Source organism: Octodon degus, unplaced genomic scaffold, assembly GCF_000260255.1.
Source record: "Octodon degus isolate 3935 unplaced genomic scaffold, OctDeg1.0 scaffold00005, whole genome shotgun sequence".
Taxonomy (NCBI): Eukaryota; Metazoa; Chordata; class Mammalia; order Rodentia; family Octodontidae; genus Octodon; species Octodon degus.
The window spans coordinates 9674792-9687719 of NW_004524581.1; the positions used below are offsets into that span (position 1 = coordinate 9674792).

Below are 12928 nucleotides of genomic sequence, written 5' to 3' on the forward strand. Positions count from 1 at the left end.
AAAAAAAAATAAATAAATAAAAGCAGCAGCGTTTCCTGCAGGTCACAACAGAGAATGATGCTCGGATGACAGAAAAGAACACTGCACACGGTGAAGCTGCAGTCAGTCAGGCTTCTGGGCTCAGGAATGAGAGAAAAGGCAGCATGTGCTTTGGTCTGGGTTATGCCAAGACGGCCCCAGGATGGTGCCTGAGCTCAGGTGGTGTGACCACCTTAGCCCTTATAGCCTATGTGTCCTACAGGTGTCTAGGAGTAGCGTCACATACAAGGTGGGAATTCAGGTCTGGTCTGGAGACATCCATTTGGAGTCCCTGACACGGGGGTGGAGATGAGACTAGCCTGGGAGGACGTGCAGACCCTGGGGAAGCCCCACATTTGAGGGCTGGGCAGACGAACAAGCGCTTATGGAGACGAAGTGTGAGCTGGAAAGACAGCACCCAAACTGAGTATGAAGGGGAGTTTGAGGAAAGTGGGAGCGGCCCATGCCAAGGGGAAAGGAAGGGGAAAAGGTTGCCCTGCTGCTCTAGGAGTGCCACAAGGCCCCAGCCATGGACTTGAGAAACATACTTAGGAATTGTCAAGCCACAGCAAGGCAATGCACAGGACCAAACACTGAAGCCTAAGAACAGGTCTGGCAAGTCACCAGGAAAGGGTGAGTAGGCACAAGCTGGGAAGGTAGACTGAAAATCGTGACGAACTGAAAAAGCCAAGTGTGACGGCACACACCAATGATCCCAATACACAGAAAGCTGAGGCAGGAGGCTCGCATGAACTACTTAGCAAAACGCTGTCTTTAAAAAAATAAAATAAAATAAAATAAGAATACAAAGAACTCAAATATCTCTTTTAAGGTCTCACCATGCAGATTTCTGACAAAAAAAGACCATATGTATTACATGAAAGGGAACATGCCAACTACACTGAGATGACAGGCATAAACTGAGGGGTGGCCTAAGCACACTGGATCATGCAGTCACCTCAGGACAAAAACCACAAAACTTGTTTATTCAAGTTCAAGCTGAGGTTTCTTGGGACAATGAAAACACTAGATTAAAAAAAAATTTTTCCCTATACTAGGATATGGATATATATGGGGGGAGGTTGAGACAGGGTTTTGTTAGGTAGTTTCAGATGGCTGTAAATTCACTATGTAGTCAGTCTGGCCTCAAACTCATAGTGATCTTCCTGCCTCAGCCTTCCAAGCACCAGGATTGCAAGTGTGCGCCAACTCAGTGTATATTAACTAGAATGATTAAATACTGGTAGTATTGAACTATCTTCCTCAAAAGAAACACAGGCCAAGAAAGGAAAAAATATATACATACATTCAGCTCAACTTTGGATTCCATGAGGCGAGAATGATCTGCACAATCCACCAGGAAGACAATCCCATTAATGGCAGGTAGGTAATTTTTCCAAACCCGACGAGCTAAAACAAATTTGTACTTATATCAACAAAAAACATGTATTTTGAAAATGAAAAACCTAATGGGCTATAAAATGGGCCAATCTTGGCCAGTTTCAGTACCATTTCAGAAGCTTATGACTTCTCTATGCCCTGGCTAGTATTAGGCTAGAGGACAGGATGCAAATGAACCAAACCTGAGTTTTATAAATTGCAGTTATGCTTTTCTGTCTTCCTTTAAAATCCATTGCAGGCCAGAAGGATAGCTAAGGGGCAAAAGTGCCTGCCTGGCAAGCACAAGGTCCTGAGTTCAAACCCCAGTACAAAACAAAACAGAAAAATCACTGCACCTGGCAATGCTTGTGCCAACAACTGGCTAGATCTGAATGTGATGGCTGCCTCTATGGATGAGTCTGAGCTCTCCAGGCAGCTGACAGTTCCACCACTCCCGCATCTTACACTCCTTTAATTTGACTTATGTCACTTGTCCTGGGAGCCAACGTTTACAACCTGAGTTATGACATCAGTAACTAATGACTTTACTCAGTTGATAACTTCAGTCCAAAACTAGCTCCTAACCAGTGTAGGGGGGGTGCTCACTCCACTGCTCACCCTTTAGGTGGGCTGAGCCTAGTACACAGCTGAAGTCGCCAGGCCAGTTACTCATCCTCCTACATTTAATGAAAATATTTTGTTTTGTGACAGGAAGTGATAAAAGTTACAGCAGGGTGTGGTGCCTGTAATCCCAGCAATAGGCAGGCTGAGACAGGAGGGTCACCAAGGCTGGCCTGGGCTACACAGTGAGCTCCTCCCTTAATTCTAGTACCCCCCCCCAAAAAAAAAGTGATAAAAGTTATAAAGAAATGCTTTAATTGCATTATAATTTCTTCCTTTTCTCTTTTAGCAGTACTGGGGCTGAATTCAGGGGTTTCACACTGGCTACATCCCCAGCCTCCTTAATTTTTTAAATTTTAAGACAGTGCCTCACTAAGCCACTTAGTTGCCCACATTAGGCTCCAACTTGTGATGCTCCTGCCTCTGCCTCCTGGAGTGCTGAGACTATAGTCATGTGCACCCACCTAGCTTGTCTGTTTGGTTTTTTGAGGCACTATGTAGTTCAATCTGTCCTTGAACTCACTATGTAGCCCAGGGTGGCCTGGAACTCATAATATCCTCCTGCCTCAGCCTCCTCAGTGCTAGGATTATAGGTATGGGCTGTACCCACCTTGCTTGTATTATAATTTCTAAACCTGTTATTTCTAGTCCATGTAATGGGTTGAGTAAGGAAGCAACTCTACACCAAAGGCTAACAATAGTTATCTGGTCACTTCTCAAAGTGACACAAGGAAGAAGATGCTGGAACTTTTACTTTCTATATTTCTACATTAGGTTTGATATATTGAGCTAGGCTGTTTTCATAAGGCAAAAATGTAAAGTTATGCAAATAAAAAAGAAAATCTCCAAATATACAATGTCTTACAGTATTAATATCTATCAAATGGTAGCTAGATGAGGAAAAGGCTTTTATTGCAATACCAGGGATTGAACTCAGGACCCTGCACTTGCCAGGCGAGTGCTTATTCTATTGAGCTATTTCCCGGGGCCCAAATGAGACTTTTTTTTTTTTTTTGCAGGACCGGGGACTGAACTCAGGACCCTGTGCTTGCCAGGCAGGCGTTTATACAATAGAGCTATATCCCCAGCCCTAGGAAAAGGTATTTCTGCTATGTAAATTTTCTTCAAGCAAATATATATACTTTTTGCTTTAACACAATCTGAAAGCTAAATTTATCCTACCAAATAATCTACAACTCCCAGCTTGAGTATGTAAAGACATCTGGTATCTACTGCTTCCGCATTCTCCAGATGGTCTGCTTCAAGTCTTGTCTTGCTCTAAATTAAAATTTGTAAGCAGTCACAAAACTATTTTAGAAAAAGAAAAATACCTTACCCATTCCTACCCAAATGAATAGAATACAAGCTCATTATGGAAAGAAAAGAAACAAGATAATTCATAATTCTTCTACAAAAATGAAACCTCAAACTGGGGTGTGTACCTGCCTGGGCAACTCAGTGACACCCAGTGTCAAAACAAACAAACAAAAAAAAACAACCTTTAAAAGTCTATGGATGTATTTCAACGTGAAGACCCTGTGTTCAATGCCCTGTATAGACAGACAGACAGACAGACCGACCGACCACCAGCTCAGAACGTGGTGGTATACACCTGGGATCCCAGCACTTGGGAGGCTGAGGCCAAAGAACATGTGTTTCAGGCCAGTCAGTGTAGAGTACATGAGACTGACTCAAAAAAAACCCAAAACAGAAAAAAAAAAAAAAAACACACACAATTTTAGGGGCTAGGGATGTAGCTTGGTGGTAGAAGCCTTGCCCAGAAAAAAACAAACAAACAAAAGATCCCCATTTGCCCTTTCATCTGAATTTATTTTTGTTGTAAGTCTTTCATGTGATTATAATCATACTATACATACTAGGGTGTGTATACCTATCAGCCTATAAATAATAAATATTCTGCTAGTTAGTTTCATTTGATTGAGCCTAATAATATGCTCCTTTTTTGGAACCTAATAAAAGTCTCCTTTTAGGAAGCTCCTCACCAGGGAGATGGCTCAGTGGAATAAGCGCTTCCCTGGCAAGCACAAGGGCCTGACTTCAATCCCTGGTTCTGCCAAAAAAAAAAAGACCCAGAGGAAGCTCCTCAACTCTTTTATCAACTGAGTAAAGCTGACACAATCTCAATGGCTTCTTTTTCCTACCTTCCCATTTCCTGTATCACACAGGTTTCACTCCTCCACCTAGAGTCTTGCTAAATGTAAACTAAGTGTCTGATGAAGACCCCCACTCCGAGGACTGGGACGTAGCTCAGCCCTCAAGTTTTAGGGCACTTGCCTATTATATGTGAAGTCCTCGTTCAATCGCTCGCTAGTACAGGGAAACAAAGATGCACACTCTGGAGACACTTAAAATACACACAGGCTCTGCCTGGTGGCACACCCATGTAATTCCAGCACTCGGAAAGCTGACATGGGGCTCATCGTGCATTCAAGGTCAGTCTGAACTATACATCATCAAGACCCTGTCTCAAAAAGAAAAAAAAATTCCAGATGGGAATTTGGGAACCAAACAGACAACCTAAGTAAGGCAAAAAAGACTGACAAGAATAAAACAGAAGAAAATGCTCCAACAGTGCCGAATGTGTAGAGCATACAAAACATCTGTACAGACTAGAATGGCCCTACATAGTACATTGCTTTGGCAATCAGCATACTGAGCCCCACCCTTCCTCACTTGAATTTTGAAACAGGGTCTCTACAAATCACTAAGGTGCCCAAAGCTGGGCTCCAGCTTTGATCCTCTGGCTTCAGTGCTTACAGGTATGTTCCCTCATACATGGTTTTATGGGGAACTCTTGACAAGTTTAAAGTTACTTATGAGCAGAAAGTGAATTTCCTACATATTTATACTCCAGTGAGTAAAGTATACAAAAGAGATGATAACTAACACGCGTGTGATACTATGCTGGCCTGTCCTAGAGGCCCAACTGCAATAATGAGATTACTGGGACAGGTGACAGAATAAATATTAAAAATCCTGGATTTAATAACTATTATGATTATAAAAGGGAATATTCTTGTTCTTAGGAACTAAGCAATAAAGTTCTGGGGGGAAAAGAGCCATGATGTACTAAAATCTACTTAAAGCTGAGGCAAGAGGACAGATCACCACTCCTGACAGTAGTTCAAAGACAGCCTGAGTTACACGGTCAGTTCAAGGCCAACATAGACTAGATAGTGAGATACTGTCTTAAAAAGCCAGAAACAAAAAAATAAAAGTAAAAAATTATTCAGAAAAGTAAATACTAGGATGTATTTGAGAGAGAGGTGTAACACCAATAAATCTGAACCAAAGATATAAGTGAGTGAAATTTCCTGTATTATTTATGGAATTCTGGACAAGTTTTAAATTACTTAAAAATACTAAGTACATAAAATAACTTTTCTGTAGTAACGTCCTAATCTTAAATGCAAGTAACTTAAAAAGTAAAAATAAACTGACGGGGAGTGGGAGCAGAATCAAAACCCTGCTTCCACTGAGTCACTCACCTTGCTCATGTCCACCAAGATCAAAAGTGGTAAACGTCATCCCAGCAATCGTCAGCTCTTCTGATGCTGAAAGATCAGCAAAAGAGGGAACAAAGTAATGTTTTCATCCGAATGCCCAACTCCCAGTTTTGAAGCCAATACTAGACAAAACTTAATGAAGCTTTCACCTTATGAAGGAGACAGGCCTGAAAACATTCCTAACCTATTCTTTTATTTTTTGGTATTAGGGATCAAACTCAGGACCTTGTGCTTGCCACGCAGGCACTTAGGCTGCTGAGCTATCGTCCCAGTTTCCCAACCTATTCTAGAAGCTTTTCTCCAAGATGTTTTCTGCTTTTTCAATATAGACACAGGAGAAGTGACCTATGATAGATTCAGCAGGGAGACAGTGACAAGGGTTAGATCTGCCTGTATGTGTTCTGAATATCTTCTATGCTAACTTAAGCAAGCTGCTTTTTTGGGACTCAGATGATAACGAAACTACGTTAACAGGGGTTCATACTCCTCCTATTTTCAAACCTACTTGGATGTAGTGTTGGAACATGCTGGCCCAGTCTGTCATCTTTGAGCATGTGAAGAAGGGTGGTTTTGCCTGCATTGTCCAAACCCAAGAATACAAGTTTTCCAGATTTCTTGTAGAGCCCTAAAAAGAGAAAAGATTTTTGGTGGTTGTTTTCTTTTTTTTTCTTTCTTTCTTTTTTAAAATGTATTTGGTACAGGGTCTCACTACACAGCTGAGACTTGAAGTGAGCCTCCTGTCTCAGCTTCCCCAGTGCTGGGATTACAGGCATGCCCAGGATTCCAGGGTTCTGGGGCTGGCATAGCATGTAGTATCTGGGATTAAACTCTGGTCCTTGCACTTGCCACTCAGGTGCTTAGACCTGCCACACTATCTCCCCAGCCCAAGAAAAGAAGTTTTAATGTAAATTGTTCCCTATATATCCGAAGGCTACTTGCATTTACACCGTTGGGGGACATGAAGTTTTAGTTGGGTGTTTTGGTTTGTTTTTTTTTTCTTCTTCTTTTTTTTTAATATTTATTTATTTATTTATTTATTTATTTATTTTGTGTGTGGCCAGCTCAGCCCACCAGGGGGCGGGCAGGCTGGCATGTGGTGCTGGGGGATTGAACCGAGGTCCCTGTGCTTTGCTTTGCTTGGCTTAGCTTGTTCTAAGTAGGTGCTTTAGACCACTGAGCCATCTCACCAGCCCTTTTCTTCTTTTTAAGACAGTCTTGCTATGCAGTTCAAGCTACCTTTAAACTCTGTATCCCAGGCTGATCTGGAACTCGCAATGATCCTCTTTGCATCCTGCGTGCTGGGATTACAGGTGTGTGCCATCACGCCTGACTTAATGCATACAGGTTTTTTTTTTTTTAAATGCACAGTTTTAAACCTACAACATATTTCAAGAAAATGGCTTTACCTAGGAACTGGAGCACGCTGCTGAAGCCATTGTAGATCCATTCAAAGATGAAAGACATTGTTAATGCTTAGCACCTGTATAAAACAGAAAAGTAGCAAACATTAGCCTTCTGAATGCCAGTACAGTGCTGGAGATATTAACTCTTATTCCATTCCCTAATGTACATCTACTGTCATGTTTTCTCACTTAAGAACAAAAAGAAGATAAAGTAATCTCTTAAGACAAGGATTTTCAATCAAAGGAAGAAATTCTTAATTTCCTACTAGTTATTAAGTGATATTCAGAGAACTAGAAGTTATGCTTTCTTCCTTCACGTGTGACTCCCAGGCAGCTGCTCACTGGCATTCCCTAAATAAAGCACTGCTGTCTGCCAGTTAGCAGCACCTCTAAAAAAATCAGTCTCATCAATAATCTGCATCAAATGGCCATACTGAGCCCAGTGCAGTGGTGACATGTGCCTATAACAATAGCTAGCACTTGAGAGGCTGAAGCAGGAAGATCAACGCCAGCCTAGGAAATTTACCTAGATCTCTCTAAAAACTAAAATTTTAAAAATGGATGGCAATGTAACTCAGTAGTAGTTTACCTGCCTACATCCCCACAGGTCAGAGGCCCTAATCTCAGTTCCCAGTACTGCTGCCCTTGCCTCCAAAGGCCACAGAAGTACTATGAAGAAAATAAGTGTGAAAGCCTATAAATCTATCCTTGTAAATAGTTCAATAAAAACCAAAGTCACCCAAAATCCTACTGGCTGTCACAACTGTCCCTGCTCTATTTACTAATGTTTTTCTCTTCTTAAGCAATTATTTGTCTATCCCTCTGCAGTTATGCTTCAACTATAAAAAGAACCGTGAAGCCAGACACAATGATTCATGCTTTTAATCTTGGAGGCAGAAAGAAAGATCACAAGTTAAAACCCCACCTGGGAAACTCAGTGAGACTCTGTCTCAAGACAAAAAAGGCTGGGAATAGAACTCACTGGTAAGAGTTCCTCCAGATTTCATCTCTAGTTCCACACCCCAGGCCCTAAAACAGGAACCATCAAGAATCCCAGCACTCTGGGAAGCTGAGGCAGGAGGACAACAAATTCAAGCCCAGCCTGGGCAACGCAGCACATCCCTATCTCAGAATAAAAGAATTTTAAACATTTTTTTAGAAAAGGCTGGGTATGTGGCAAAGCACAAAGGCCCAGATTCGATTCATAGCACAGCACAGCACAGCAAGAGAATCCTTTCGTAATATAAACAACCAGGTCAAAACTCAAACTCCAGGACTCAAGGGTTCTTCTTGCCTCAGCCTCCCAATCTGCAGGGATTGCAAGTGGCTGCCACTGTACCCAGCCCCACCTATATATTCTTCAAATAGTGCTAGATGGAAACTGGAAAAAGAGACAGTGTTACGTCTTTTTCTCTTCATCCAATTACTAGGACTTTATAACACAGGACCTACAAACAGTTTACTGCTTAGGTGTCAAAGCTCTTACTATAGAGCAGTGATGGCAAACCTTTTACAGCTTTCAATGCTACAGAGAGCGTGCTGCGGCATATGTGCCCGAGGTTGCCACCACTGCCATAAGGGAACAAATAAAGTATGGAAATCTGAGTGAAGGTACAGAGGGAAAAACTTTTATGAATAGATCCTAAACAAGAGGTTTTCTTGCTCATTTCAAACATATCTGGGCAATGGCTAGGGATGTGACTTAGTGGTAGAGCGCTTGAGTGCTTGTTCAGTATGCCCATGGTCCTAGGTTCAATCCCTAGAATCATCGAAAAAAAAAAAACAAAGAAAGATAGAAAAAAAGTGGGCTGAGAATACAGCTCAGTGGCACAGACCCTGTCTGGCAAGCATTTAAGTCCTGAGCTCTATTCCCAGTAGGAAAAGAAGAAAAGGGGGGAGGTAGGAGAAAAGAAAAGGCAGGGCAAGGCAGACAGGGACACAAACGCATAGAGGCAGGCATGGAGGCAGCACATCCACACACTCGTATGGTAGTGCTGCCTATAGACCTCATAGGACTTTAAAAAGTCCAATAACGAAAGTACTCTTAAAAAATATTTCTATGGGGCAAGGGAGATGGCTCACAGGCGTAAGCACCTCCCTGGCAAGCACAAGGACTCGAGTTAGATCCCCAGTACATGCTGTGCAGGCCCCAGCCCCAGGCACACCCTGCCAGTCACTGAAAGGGGGTGTGGTGGCTCACACCTATAATTCCAGCACTGGGGAGGCTGAAACAGGAGGCTCACTATCCGAGCTGTATGTGCAGCAAGACCCTGTACCAAATACATAAACTAAAAAAATTTTTTTTTTTTAAATTTTAAAAATGTTCCCATGCCTGGCTGGGTGTGGTGGCACACCCTTGTAATCGTAGCACTTGCAGGCTGAGGCAGGGAGACTGATCACTGCAAGTTCAAAGCCAGCCTGAACTATACAATCTCAAAAAAAAGTTCTTGCCAGGCATGGTGGCACACACCTGTAATCCCAGCACTCAGGACATGAGGCAGGAGGATCCTTTCAGGTTTGAGACCAGCCTGCACTACAAGGCAAGCTCAAGGCCAGACTGAACTGCATAGTGAGATCGGGTCTCACAGAGACAAAAAAAGAAAAAAAAAAAAAGCTCCTGTTTAGGTAAGTAAAAGAGCAATGACCTTTTCCTCTACAGTCCCTGCAAGCCAGCCATCCTGCCCTGCTCCACTCCATTTATTACTTGGACAAGCACAGCCTGCCTCAGAGAGCACCTCTGAGAGTTATTACTCCTGCTGTGCCCACTCCTTTCCAACCTAACACTTCCATATTCACTTGTACTGTACAAGCTGCAGTCTGTGCTTCACAGACTTGCTTTTAAATTTTACATTATTTTAGAATTATTCCCGACCAAGAAAAGTCTATAAAAGCCACAAAGGCAAAAACCCACTCTTCAGTGGGATTTGTTTGATTGGTTGGATTTTTTTTTTTTTTTAGACAGGCTCTTGCTACGTCTCAAACTTGCAGCAATCCTCCAGCCTCAGCTTCCAGAGTGTTGGAATTATAAGCATGCCCCATCATACGCAGCTGTTAAAAGATTTTTGATTTTTTTTTTTTTTTAATTTGATACAGGGTCTCACTACATATAGCTTTGTGGACTCGGTGGCTGGCTCAGCGCACCCAGGGGCAAGGCTGGCGTGGCATGTGGTGCCACAGATCAAATCCCAGTCCCTGCGCTTGCTTGCCTAAGCAGGCAGTTAGTCCACTGAGCTATCTCGCCGGTCCTAAAAGGATTATTTTTATGTAGGAAGTAAACTACCGGAGCCAGGGAGATGGCTCAGTGGAATAAGCGCTTCCCTGACAAGTGCAAAGGGCCTGAGTTCAATCCCCAGTTCTGTAAAAAAAAAAAAAAGGAAGTGAACTATTTTTGGTAGGGTCTGTTTGTTTGTTTGTTTGTTTTGGTAATGGGAATCAAAACTCAGGACTTCATGTCTACCTCAGGCTGGCTCTGTACCACTGAGTTATACCCCTGATCCCCATAAGCAAATGACTTCAACCTTTTATTTTCCCTTGACACTCCTGGTTTAAAAGCCCTACAATTCTTCTCTCCACAACACTAGAGCCAAAGAATTTTTTCCAATAGGAAAAAAAAATTGGCTATGATGGTTCCTCCATCCTTGAGATCCCAGGATTTACACCAACTCATCAGTAGCTCTCAAACTACTACACAATACCTATACACATTCTATTTCAGCCTTACCTACACCAGGGATACTAAGCACTGGCCTCTTTTAACAAGACGAGGACACTGACACTTCTGTGACAGCTGACTTGTTCAAGACTGCCCAGCTGAAAAGGTCGACACTTCAACTTCTGCTCTCCTCTTTTAACACTGACACCAAAACTGCTCCAAATAATGTCACATAAAAATCAAATCCAAACCAGATAACTGCTTACTAAAAACTTATTTCATTAGCCCTGCAACTACACAAACAATAATATCTGAAGTCTTTTTTTTTAAATTTCATATTTTCTGGATATTTAAATAATTAACATACTTTTTTTTTTTTTCCTCCGAATGCCTTCAGGGCAGGTTTGGCTGGCTTGAGTTGTGGGGATCAAACCACAGCAACCTGAGCCTGACTGCTTTGTTGAAGCAGCCACTTACAGAACTGAGCTAAGGGGCAGGCCCCCTCTTCTTTCTTTTTGAGACACGGTCTCACTACATCGTTCAGCGTTCAAGCTGGCCTTGAACTCACTTTGCAGGCCAGGCTGGCCTCAAACTTGTAGCAATCCTCCTGCCTTATCCTCCCAAGCACTGGCATTACAAGTGTGCACCCCCATGCCCGGCATTATTTTCTATTCTTCATCCACTCCATCACTTTACAGCAAATCAGAATGCTCCAAAATATAAGGGCCCTAAAGAGCAACAAAAACACTGGTGGACCTAAATTGAAAATTGGCACATTTCAGGACTGATTGAAACATACAGGACAAGCATCAAACTGACCATTCGCCAAGAGAATACTTACACGTTACTTCTTTTTTTTTTAATTTGTTTTTTGAGACAAGGCCTCCCTTTGCAGTTCAGGCTGGCCTAGACCTCGCTGATCCTCCTGTCTCTGCCTCCTGAGCGCTGGAGTTACAGGCACGGGCCACCACGCCTGACTCACACATTACTTCTTCTACACACTCTGAGCAGATTCAAGACACCAATCCAGACACAATGTAGGGTAGCAGGTAGATAGCTTTTCGCTAAGAAACTCTGCCCCATGGCAAATCTCCCTAAACTTGTCATAACCTAAGCAGACAGACTCGCGGGAGAATACTCTCGAGACAATGTGAGGTCTGATCCTCGGCTAGAATCGCGAATCATGAAGAAAACACTTAACTATGCCAATCGTACATTTTGCCAGGCACGGGACAGGGTAAAGAGGGAGGGAGAAAACACGGGGTTAGACACAAGACATCAGACGACGCGGAGAGCATCTCTGAACGAGGAGCCTGTAGCCCTGGTCCGAGCGCTCACCCCTGCCAGCTTCGGGGCCTCGCAGGGTCTCAGCCCCCGAGTTTACAGAACAAGGGCGATCGTGCGGGCTCCCTGTCTCCGGCCTCCCTGAGGGCTGAGACTCATCCGACAGGGACGGGAAGGGCTCCTCACACCTCAGAGCCGGCAGCTGCAAGACTCCCCGGCGGAACGCGGCTGAGCTCCATGCCCCAGGGGCCGGCCGCTGATGGATCAGACCCGGCCGAGTCGGCCCGTCCCCGCCCAGAACCAGTCCCGTGGCCCCACAGAACCGCCTGCGTGTCACTTCCCCCCCATCCTGCGGAGGCCGGCTTCCGCCCCGACCCTCTTCGGCCCCCGCTCCACGTCCCTGGGCGCGGCTGTTCCACGGCCGCAGCCCTCAGACTCACACCCCGAGGGGCTCCTTCGGCGGCAGCGGCGGGCTTGGACCCTCCTCGGAGCGCACAGACCAGCAGCACCCGGGACCGCCAGCTACTCGCCGGAAGTACGTCACATCCCTAGACTTCCGGGCGCACGCTTGTCCCGCCCCTAGCGTCTCGCCGCTCCGCCCCAAGTACCGGCCCTACCAGGGACTCGGGCCGCCTCGGCGGGCCTAAAGCGTGACCTAACTGGGGGCGGGCCCCGACACCGCACCCACGCCCACACCCGGGCTCTCGTGGATCCGCTGGCCGCGCGAGACGTGGCAGCGCCAGGTCAGCAGGCGCGGAGGGGCCCGGAGGCGGTCCCAGGCTCCTGCGGCAGCGGGGATGCTGGTACCGCGGCCGCGGATCTCCCTGCGTCCCCGGACGCACATGGAGAGACACAGGCGCCTTCTAGGAAAGACCAGTAGATCCTGGGCCCCAGGATCTCAGGTCACCAAGCTAATAGAATGCTTTAAGTCACATTGTCCCTGCCCAGGGATAGCCTAGTTTTATTTATTTATTTTTTTTATTTTTTTTTAATTATTTATTTATTTTTATTACATTTATTTATTGTGTGTGTGTGTGGCCAGC

General features: G+C 44.5%; 1 protein-coding gene across 1 annotated transcript in view; it reads right to left on the bottom strand.

The window, feature by feature from the left end:
* The window catches only part of Sar1a (secretion associated Ras related GTPase 1A), a 25297-nt gene extending 12865 nt beyond the window's left edge, over positions 1-12432 (bottom strand). The window contains exons 1-5 of the mRNA XM_012515449.2: positions 12326-12432; positions 6953-7026; positions 6052-6171; positions 5529-5594; positions 1325-1428 (exon numbers count right to left, since the gene is read on the bottom strand). Of these exons, the coding sequence (XP_012370903.1) occupies positions 1325-1428; positions 5529-5594; positions 6052-6171; positions 6953-7010 (348 nt within the window). The 5' untranslated portion in view covers positions 7011-7026; positions 12326-12432. The remainder of the gene's footprint in view (positions 1-1324; positions 1429-5528; positions 5595-6051; positions 6172-6952; positions 7027-12325) is intronic.
* Between the last annotated feature and the right edge of the window lie 496 nt (positions 12433-12928).